Genomic DNA, 11976 nt, shown 5'->3' with positions numbered 1-11976 from the left:
GATATGGATTTGATAATGTCAGACAGATACGTGATTTGACTGTAAGATCAAAGAAATTTATCAGATGGGGCTAACAAAATAAGAAAACATCTGTTTTTGGAAGAGGAAAAACTAATTGAGGCTATTCCCATGACTTGGTCTAGTCTTTTCCAGCATGTAAAACGTGCAATGTACCATGACAGGTGTGAATAAGTAATAAGATTTGAATTGGTTTCTATGTAAATTAGTCCAGACGCTTATGAATGGCGAAGGGATAAATATGATTCATGAGAACCCTTTCGACAAATCGTTGTGAGGGCTCTTCATCTTGTTAGGAGCTTGTACATTATGGATTAATGAAAGACCGCGAAGGTCTTTGTAAATGTGGAAGTCGGGTCATTGAGCAGTGGTTTGTGTGCTTGATGTGGTGATTGTGAAGAAACATGTAATTGCGGCCATCAATTAGTTATTCTAAAGATGTTGTAGTACTTTAATGGCCTTATTTTATTTACTCAATCTATCCAAAATTCTACATCGGTGATACAGATTGAGGACTCATATCTGAAATTTTCGCCACATCGATTTTTTACCGGAAATGCTAACTTTGTTTTAAAACATTTTAAACACAATATTGAATTAGAAGTTTGAAGATAATTTCAAGCCAAAAGTTAAGCATGTTTAGCTACCAGCACAAAAAAAAACTTTTTTACATTTTGAAAGAAGTTGAATATTGAAATTAAAAGTTGATATTTCTATGTCCGCCATATTGGATATTACCGAAAGAAGGGGTTTTAAAGACACAAGTCCTATATATTGTATCCATTAGAAGCACTTAAGAAAGTTCCTGCACTACATAATATAAGTAGCAATGCGTTAAAACAAATTTTAATTACTACCCTAAAAAAATCTCTTGTTTTAGTACAATGTCCGCCATGTTGGATTTAACCGGAAAAAGTGTTTTTAAAGTCATAGAATCTATAAAATATATCAAAAAGTAGCACATAACTAAGGTGTGTGCCGAGTATCATGATAGTAGCATTATAATAACACTTTTTTTCAAAACTCAGCCTTAGATATTGGGTATAATGTCCGCCATATTGCATTTTACCGGAAGTGGTGCATTATTTCAGATTGCCTCTATATCTGAAATCAAAGATTAATACTATATGAAGTTTCATGCTTTGTAGCAGAATGCACACAATTTTTCATGAGGCCGCCGTACTAACAAGATAACAGACGTTGCCATGCTGAGCATCCCTTCACTTGTAATTGAAATTTTAGTGATCAGAAAGTTGGTGTTTTACAGAACCAAAAACCAATCAAAATTAAATTCAAAGCATTACTTTGTACTTAACTAAATGTGATTAAAGAAAAAAATTATGTACATGACCATTGTTCGTAATTTTAACCTTAAGTTTTTAATTTTAAGTTCATGTTCAACAGCCAATTGCATTAACATTCTAGTAATGCAAAGGTCATGTCCATTCAAGTAAACAATTAATGATATAGCTTGTAGACAGATCTCATTAAATATACTATGTATTTTGTTAATATAGTATTAAACATATATGTTGTCAATGCATAAATAAAGCACTATCAATATGTCATCCCTTTTAGGGTAGGAGCTACATGTATGGTCATGGGAATATATGCCTCTTCAATATCAAAGTGCAGATACACAAAATAACATCTAAGATTATATTTCTTGAAAAATGTATGCTTTGATATAAATATAACTGTTTTCAGATTCTTTAAGTTGCTTGGATAAGTTTTGAAGATTGTCCTTCAACTCAGCATTGTGTTTTTGCAATTTCGATGTTTCTTCTTTACTTAACATAACCCTGTCAAGGTAAACGTATGTTAAATAAAACTATTTTATTCTTGAAATACTTTTTTATAAAGTATATATATTTTTATTGGGAAAGAATGACAGGGTCATTTTATTTTAACAATAACTTAAAAAGTAATAAGAGAAGAATATTGCAATGCGACCCAGTAAAAGTGACAACATTCAAATTCAAACTGCATAATAATCATGTGTTTGCTTGGTAAAGTATTGTGAATCAACGCAATATCATTTGCCAGCAAATCAAGCAATATGATTCAGTCAAATAAAATCTAACGGTAGAATTTATTATGTGTACAACTATAAAAAAAGAGTACAAGGGGGTTAAAAAAAATAAGGTTTTGAAATAGTCTCTGCTAGAGTCATCAAGAATTTTAATAAAGTATATATATTTTTATTGGAAAAGAACGACAGGGTCATTTTATTTTAACAATAACGTAAAAAGTAATAAGAGAAGAATATTGCAATGCGACCCAGTAAAAGTGACAACATTCAAATTCAAACTGCATAATAATTATGTGTTTGCTTGGTAAAGTATTGTGAATCAACGCAATATCATTTGCCAGCAAATCAAGCAATATAATTCAGTCAAATGTGTAAAACTATAAAAAAAGAAAAGTACCAGCGGGGTTAAAAAAAAATAAGGTTTTGAAATAGTCTCTGCTAGAGTCATCAAGATAGCAGACGTTGTCATGCTGAGCATCTCTCCACTTGTAATTTGAAATTTTAGAGATCAGAGAATTGGTGTTTTACAGAACCAAAAACCACTCACACATTAAAATTACACAAAAGAACATTTAAGATGATATTTCTTAAATAATTTATGCTAAAATTTACACATACCTGTTTTCAAGTTCTTCTAGTTGCTTGGATAAGTTTTGAAGATTTTCCTTCAACTCAGCATTGTCTTTTATCAATTTAGACGTTTCTACTTTACTTAACATATCCCTATTAAGTTAAATGCATAATAACTCTAACTGGTTTCTCTTGAAATGCTTTTATAAAGTATTTTTCTTTGAGTGAATAAATGCCAGCTTCATTTTATCTTCACTATAAGTTGAAAAATATTTGTGTTTGGTGGTAAAAGCATTGTGAATAAGTGTCATAGCATTTGCCGGCTAATTAAGCAATACAATTTAGTCAAACAAAATCTGCATGTAAAATTTATTATCTGTCAAATTATTATAAAGTATCAAGTAACATTTCAAGAAGAAAAAAAACAGATTTTAAATAGTCGTCTCAAGTAGAATCAAAAAGATAGCAGGCGTTGTCTTGCTATGAACCCCACTTGTTATTTAACGCTTTAAGGAACGGAAATAAAAATTGTAAAGATTTGAAAAGCACTCGCACATTGAAATCAAAAACGAATCACTGCCAAGCTGCTAACTTAGTTTGTAATCAAGATAATAAGAAATACACTTGGAGAAGGACATGAACATTAGTTATAATTTTAACCTACTATAATCCTTATGTGATTCATTTGAAGTTAATGTTGAACAGGCAATTGCATAAACATTCTAGAAGTGCAAAGGTAATGTCCATCCAAGTAAACAATTGATGATATAGTATTGGACAGATCTCATTAAATATATTATGTATTTTGTTAATATAGTATTTAAAATTATGATTTCAATGCATGAATACAGCACTATCAATATGTCGTCCCTTTTAGGATAGGAGCTACATGTATGGTCATGGGAACATATGCCACTTTAATATCAAAGTGAAGATACACAAAATAACATTTAAGGTTATATTTCTTGAAAAAAAAATGTATGCTTAAATTTAAACATACCTGTTTTCAGATTCTTTTAGTTGCTTGGATACATTTTGAAGATTGTCCTTCAACTCAACATTGTGTATTTGCAATTTCGATGTTTCTTCTTTACTTAACATAACCCTGTCAAGATAAACGTATGTTTACTCAAACTTTTATTCTTGAAATGTTCTTTTATAAAGTATATATTTTTATTGGGAAAGAATGACAGGGTCATTTTATCTTCACAATAACTTAAAAAGTAATAAGAGAAGAATATTGCAATGCGACCCAGTAAAAGTGACAACATTCAAATTCAAACTGCATAATAATTATGTGTTTGCTTGGTAAAGTATTGTGAATCAACGCAATATCATTTGCCAACAAATCAAGCAATATAATTCAGTCAAATGTGTAAAACTATAAAAAAAGAAGAGTACAAGGGGGGTTAAAAAAATAAGGTTTTGAAATAGTCTCTGCTAGAGTCATCAAGATAGCAGACGTTGTCATGCTGAGCATCTCTCCACTTGTAATTTGAAATTTTAGAGATCAGAGAATTGGTGTTTTACAGAACCAAAACCCACTCACACATTAAAATTACACAAAAGAACATTTAAGATGATATTTCTTAAATAATTTATGCTAAAATTTACACATACCTGTTTTCAAGTTCTTCTAGTTGCTTGGATAAGTTTTGAAGATTGTCCTTCAACTCAGCATTGTCTTTTATTAATTTAGACGTTTTTTCTTTACTTAACATATCCCTATTAAGTTAAATGCATAATAACGTTAACTGGTTTTTCTTGAAATGCTTTTATAAAGTATGTTTCATTAGGTGAATAAATGCCATCGTCATTTTATCTTCACTATAAGTTGAAAAATAAAAAAAGAAGAATGTTTCTATGTGACACAGTGAAAGTGACAATTAACATTCAAATTCAAACTTCATTTGTGTTTGGTGGTTAAAGCATTGTGAATAAGTGTCATAGTATTTGCCGGCCAATTAAGCAATAAAATTAAGTCAAACAAAATCTACATGTAAAATTTATTATCTGTCAAACTATTATAGAGTATCTAGTAACATTTCAACAAAAAAAAACCGATTTTAAATAGTCGTCTCAAGTAGAATCAAAAAGATAGCAGACGTTGTCTTGCTATGGACCCCACTTGTAATTTAACGCTTAAAGGAAAGGAAATAAGAATTTTAAAGATTTGAAAAGCACTCAAACATTAAAATCAAAAACGAATCACTGCCAAGCTGCTGACTTAGTTTGTAATCAAGATAATATGAAATCAACTTGGAAAAAAACATGAAAATTAGTTCTAATTTTAACCTACTATAATCCTTATGTGCTTCATTTGAAGTTCATGTAAACAGGCAATTGCATAAACATTCTAGTAGTGCAAAGGTAATGTCCATCCAAGTAAACAATTGCTGATATAGTATTGGACAGATTTCAATAAATATACTATGTATTTTGTTAATATAGTATTAAACATTTATGATTTCAATGCATAAATAAAGCACTATCAATATTTCGTCCTTTAAAGCTTTAAGGAATAGAACTACATGTATGGTCATGGGAATATATGCCACTTCAATATCAAAGTGCAGATACACAAAATAACATTGAAGATTATATTTCTTGATAAAAAAATGTATGCTTAAATTTAAACATACCTGTTTTCAGATTCTTTTAGTTGCTTGGATAAATTTTGAAGATTGTCCTTCAACTCAACATTGTGTATTTGCAATTTCGATGTTTCTTCTTTACTTAACATAACCCTGTCAAGAGAAACGTATGTTTACTCAAACTTTTATTCTTGAAATGCTTTTTATAAAGTATATATTTGTATTGGGAAAGAATGACAGGGTCATTTTATCTTCACAATAACTTAAAATGTAATAAGAGAAAAATATTGCCATGCGACCCAGTGAATGTGACAACATTCAAATTCAAATTGCATATGTGCTTGGTCGGTAAAGCATTGTGAATCAACGCAATATCATTTGCCAGCAAATCAAGCAATATAATTCAGTGGAACAAAATCTAACAGTAGAATTTGTTATCTGTAAAACTATCAAAAAAAAGTACAATGTTGTTGTTTTAAAAACAAATAAGGTTTTTAAATAGTCTCTGGTAGAATCAACAAGATAACAGACGTTGACATGCCGAGCATGCCTCCACTTATAATTTGAAATTTTAGAGATCACAAAATTGGTGTTTTACAGAACCAAAAACCTCTCACACATTAAAATTCAAGATTAAGCACTGCCAAGCTGCTGACTTATTTTGAAATCCGTATAATCATAAAATACAATGTATTTATCTAAATGTGTTTGAAGAGCATTTTATGTACATGACAATTGTTCGGAATTCTAACAAACTATCAAACTTATGTGATTCATTTTTGCATCAAGATTTTAGTAATGCAAATGTCAAGTCCATCCAGGTAAACATTTAATGATATATCAGTGGACAGATCTCATCAAATATACAGTGTTTTTTGTTAATGTAATATTAAACATCTATGTTTTCAATGCAGAAATAAAGCACTATCAATATGTCATCCCTTTTAGGATAGGAGCTACATGTATGGTCATGGGAAAATATGCCACTTCAATTTCAAAGTGCAGATACACAAAATTACATCTAAGATTATATTTCTTGATAAAAAATGTATGCTTAAATTTAAACATACCTGTTTTCAGATTCTTTTAGTTGCTTGGATAAATTTTGAAGATTGTCCTTCAACTCAACATTGTGTATTTGCAATTTCGATGTTTCTTCTTTACTTAACATAACCCTGTCAAGAAAAACGTATTTTTACTCAAACTTTTATTCTTGAAATGCTTTTTATAAAGTATATATTTGTATTGGGAAAGAATGACAGGGTCATTTTATCTTCACAATAACTTAAAAAGTAATAAGAGAAAAATATTGCCATGCGACCCAGTGAATGTGACAACATTCAAATTCAAATTGCATATGTGCTTGGTAGGTAAATCATTGTGAATCAACGCAATATGATTTGCCAGCAAATCAAGCAATATGATTCAGTGGAACAAAATCTAACTGTAGAATTTATTATCTGTAAAACTATCAAAAAAAAGTACAATATTGTTGTTTTTTAAAAAAATAAGGTTTTTAAATAGTCTCTGGTAGAATCAACAAGATAATAGACGTTGACATGCTGAGCATGCCTCCACTTATAATTTGAAACTTTAGTAATGCAAATGTCAAGTCCATCCAGGTAAACATTTAATGATATATCAGTGGACAGATCTCATCAAATATACTGTGTTTTTTGTTAATGTAATATTAAACATCTATGTTTTCAATGCAGAAATAAAGCACTATCAATACGTCGTCCTTTTTTTTTTGAGGGGGGGGGGGAGGTAGGAGCTATGTGTATGGTGATTGAATATATGTTACTTTAATAGTGAAGTAAAGATACACTAACAAACATTTAAGATGATATTTGTTAAATAATGTATGCTTAAGTTAAACATACCTGTTTTCAGATTCTTTGAGTTGCTTTAATAAGTTTTTGAGATTGTCCTTCAACTCAGTATTGTCTTTTATCAATTTCGATGTCTCTTCATTACTTAACACAACTCTGTAAAGTTAAATGCCTGATAAATGAAACTGCTTTTCTTGTAATGATTTTATAGGGTATTCGTTTTTAAACAAAACAATGACAGGGTCATTTTGTCATCACTATTACTCGAAACATCATTAAAAAAAACAGAATGTATCCATGCGACACAGTGAAAGTGACAACATTCAAATTCAAACTTCATAATTTTTTTATGTTTTTGGTGGTTAGAGTATTGTATTTAAGTGCAAAAGTATTTGAAAGCAAATTCACCAGTATAATTCAGTCAAACAAAATCTACAGGTAGAATTTCTTATCTGTAAACTATAACAAAGTACAAGGGAATATTTCAGGAAAAAAAAAAGGATTTTAAATAGTCTCTGGTAGAATCGACAAGATAACCGACGTTGCTTTGCTGAGTATCCCTCCACTTGTATTACAAGTCTTGTAATTTAAAATTTTAGAGAATAGAAAATTGTCTTACAGAACAAAAAACCACTCACACATTAAAATTCAAAACAAAGCACTGTCAACATGGTCAAGTGGATGACTTATTTTGAAACAAGTATAATCATGACATACATTGTACTAAATAAATGTGTTTGTAGAAATTGTATGTACTTGACAATTGTTCGGAATTTTAACAATTATCAACCTTATGTGACGTATGTGAAGTTCATGTTTAACCGGCAAATGCATAAACATTTTAGTAATGCAAAGGTCAAGTCCATTCAAGTAAACAATTAATGATTTTTCATGGGACATATCTCAATAAATATACTGATTTGTATTAATTTACTATTAAACATCTATATTTTCAATGCATAAATAAAGCACTATCAATATTTCGTTCTTATTTATGGTAGGAGCGATGTGTATGGTGATGGGGAAATATGTTACTCACATACTGAAGTAAAGATACACAAAAAAACATTTATGAGGATATTTCTCAAATAATGTGTACTAAAGTTAAACATACCTGTTTTCAAGTTCATTTAGTTGCTTGGATAAGTTTTGGAGATTGTCCTTCAACCCCTCATTGTCTTTTAGCAATTTCGACGTTTCTGCTTTACTGAACGTATCCCTGTAAAGTTAAATGCATGATAACTAAAAATGCTCCTCCTGTAATGCTTTTTAAAAGTACTCTTTTTTAAAGAAAACAATGACAAGGTCATTTCATCTTCACTATTACTCGAAACATCATTAGAAAAAAAATGTGTCCATGCGATACAGTGAAAGGGACAACATTCAAATTCAAACTTCATATGTGTTTGGTGGTTAAAGTATTGTAGATAAGTGCAATAGTATTTGAAAGCAAATTCGCCAGTATAATTCAGTCAAACAAAATCTACATGTAGAATTAATTATCTGTATAACTTTAATAAAGTACAAGGTAATATTTCTAGAAAAATAAGGATTTTAAATAGTCTCTGCCATGATAAGACTCCCTAGTAATTTCAAATTTTAAATGTTTCGATGCGACACAGTGAAAGTGACTACACCGAATTACAAACTTATTTGTGGTTAAACCATTTTTTATAAGTGTCATAGTATTTGCCAGCAAATTAAGCTATATAATTCATTCAAACAAAATCTACATGTAGATTTTATTACCTCCAAAGCTATAGTAAAATACCGTGGAACATTTCCACAAAATATCGGTTTGAATAGTTTCTGGGTGAATCAACAAGATAGCAGACGTTGAGAATACCTCCAACTTGTAATTTAACGTTTTAGATATCAGGAATTGGGTGTTTTACAGATCTATAAAGTACACACAGTTAGACTAAAACAAACATCACTGCCAAGCTGCTGACTTAAATTTGAAATCATGCTAGTTATGCATGGATTCTTAAGGTTCAAAAAGAGAGCCTGGCGTTCTCTCTTAATTATTATCCGATTGAAAATCAAAACAATCACTTGGTTACAAACAACAGTTATATTTAACACTTTTTCAAGACTTGAATTCTTGGTTAATTTATTATTTTACTAATGTTTTGAGTAAATCCTATATTTGAACTAAAAGCCTAAGCAATACACATTGAGTATTTATATTTCAAGATACATGTCAACCTTAACAATAACTCTTCTAAGGTATGTAATAGTATTTGAGAAAAAATCTTTAAACAATACTTGTACAGATGAAAATGGAATACTTAAATATGTTGACACTTTTTTAGGTTTCTTGCTCTACTACTTTAATTGTTCAACCTATTTACTTTCATAACAAAAAGTGTTCAGTAAAAATATTTTTATTTTATTTTCATGGATAATACAGTCATAAAATAACAGAAAATTTAGACAAAAAAGGGGGGGAATACACAATACATTGACTATATTCTTAATGAGTATTAATCCTTACTTTTCTGTAAGATCATTATGTTCTTGTCTTAATTTTTCTAAGCTTTTCAATGCTTCTGTTAGTTCAGATCTCAAGCTAATATTTTCTTTCTTAGTATCTGATCCGCCTCCAACTGAAGAAGAACTGAAAAAGATAAAATCAATGTAGTAACAGGTGATTCCCATTTGGTAATTGAAAGTTATAACATAAAATACAATTCAAATTACAGTAGACAAAATGCTTCAGGGAGCCTGTTTTGCCACGCAGACTTGTTAAAAAAAACTTACGAAAAGTTAACTATATTGTCATTTAACAAAACATTATGTTTGTTTGAAGCTTTTGTTATCAAGTTGGCATAACGGTTAAATTCAACTGTCAGTGAACAGTCACTGTGGTTAAGGTTTTTACGAGTCTATATTAAATTCACACTGACGGGGGGGGGGAAGGAATATATAACACATGTTTGTTGTTACCTATTCATTCCTTCTGAGTGTTATTAGACTTTTCGTTGGGGTGGTTTTCCCTTTTAATTCCATCGTGGAGAGTGCTTGTTTTCGTATAAGAAGTTGCCATTCCAATGAATGGTAACTTCCAGGTAATAGTAGTTCTTTATAAAGTTATAATAATACATAAAAGTATTATTAAGATATGATTAAATTACTTGCTGGCCTTCATTTTGTTGTTTAGGGTACAGAATAATATGATATAACTACGTTAGGTACGTTTTTGTAAAGCGCCATTATATAACTATTTTCTTATGTCAATGACGTCAGATACATGATATAGAAACGTAAGTGATGAGGCTTCAAGTATGGAATGTAAAAGTCTACATTTTTATGTAACTTGTCTTTTGGAAATTACGGTATTTTGTGACATGAGCCGGAGTTTACGTTCGCATTTTTAAGTTATAGTACATTTTCAGTTCTATAAGTCGTGCATGTATTTCACCGTCAAATATAAACACAGCGTCGGACAAGCACTTCGGCATACCTGGCTGTCAGGTTGAACAGAACGTAAAACCAAACAAATCATCAAGTTAACAAAGCAATCTAGGATGCATTTCGATTTGAAGCTATTTACCTTAAGCTATGCGATAGCATTGCAAGTTCTTTATTGAGATTTTATTAATCTATTAACATCTTTCGGAATATTGAATCACATTCTTACTCAAATACTTCCAGGAACCAACTACCGGTTTACAAATATTCCCACTTACCCAGGTAGTCGCCAGGAAGGGCTTCATCTTATACAATTTGCGGGATCATTTCAATGTTAACTAGTTTTGATAGTAGTCTTTGGCAAATTATAGCAATTATTAAAGATGTATAGATACGATATGCTATCACGTTAAAAACCTTATATAATTCCGTAATTAAATGAAATATGTATCTTTCATTTTCTCATTATTTAACTAGTATTTTCGATAAGATAAAAACTGTATATTAAGTTAAATATGGGGTTCGGAAACCCAGCATTTTACTCTGTTAATTTATACTAACTAATATAAAAATAATATGTGTTATTTAATGAGATAAATACATATTTGACAATAATAAAAGTATTTTTGTTACGCTAGACTTATTTTAATTCTATGTTTATGGTGGAGTTAACCAACTACACTTTAAACAAGACAATCTAGAGGAACACTACCGATAATCAATACTGTATTTAGGGTACACATGAGCTCTTCTCGCCCGCCTGCAACAATATATATAGGATGGGTGAAAATTAAAATTAAAGGGAGATAATCTATACATGTTTTTTCTTTTTTTTTTCTGTACAATTTACCTTTTGCATGTTTTTATAATTGGTTTTCATATTTTTTTATGAAACAGTGAAAAAAGTGAACGTCAAATTTAAATACACTTTATTTTCCTTTTACGAATTGGCTGAAGTTTACACCATTTGATCACTTTTAATGGACTTACGTGATTATACATATCTTAACCAAAGCATACTTCACCTCTTGGTTTTATGTTGACATACATTCATTTAATGCAAAAAAAAGTACAAGAGTTTAATCGCGCATACTAAAGGCAGTTATTCTTTAATTTTATGACAAAATCTACCTAAATGGTAATGTAAAATTGGACCCTTCAAAACATTAACATGTATTTAATTGTGATTGATTGATTGATTGATTGTGTGTTGCCTAATGTCCAATAGGGAACGTGTAATGCATGTCATATTCATTCAAGAAGCAGGTAATACATAAAAAAAGGCCGTCCGGGATAAAGATCGGGGATACTTGAACTGGCACTGGGAAACGAGGGTATATTGCTTATGAAATGAAATTTTGTCTAACTTACGGACCTTTCAAAGAGTGGTTGCAAGGGTGCTTAACATGCATATATTGTGTCACACTCTCTTTAGAGGACAGTACATTTAACTTCTGAATTCTGATCGGATATTATTGCATACTTGTATATCCCGTACATCTAAACAGATGCCTCA

At 30.2% G+C, this 11976-nt stretch overlaps 1 protein-coding gene across 1 annotated transcript; it reads right to left on the bottom strand.

Annotated features, from left to right (window-relative positions):
- Nucleotides 1-5245: 5245 nt before the first annotated feature.
- Nucleotides 5246-10003, bottom strand: LOC143043758 (uncharacterized). The gene is made up of 6 exons (XM_076215938.1): nucleotides 9996-10003; nucleotides 9544-9666; nucleotides 8161-8265; nucleotides 7098-7202; nucleotides 6285-6389; nucleotides 5246-5367 (listed from the first exon to the last, which is right to left on the bottom strand). Exons 1-6 carry the CDS (start codon nucleotides 10001-10003, stop codon nucleotides 5253-5255), a joined length of 561 nt encoding a protein of 186 aa, XP_076072053.1. The 3' UTR covers nucleotides 5246-5252.
- Nucleotides 10004-11976: the final 1973 nt, after the last annotated feature.

Source organism: Mytilus galloprovincialis, chromosome 8 (genome assembly GCF_965363235.1).
Source record: "Mytilus galloprovincialis chromosome 8, xbMytGall1.hap1.1, whole genome shotgun sequence".
Taxonomy (NCBI): Eukaryota; Metazoa; Mollusca; class Bivalvia; order Mytilida; family Mytilidae; genus Mytilus; species Mytilus galloprovincialis.
This window is presented reverse-complemented; position numbering and strand designations above follow the sequence as displayed.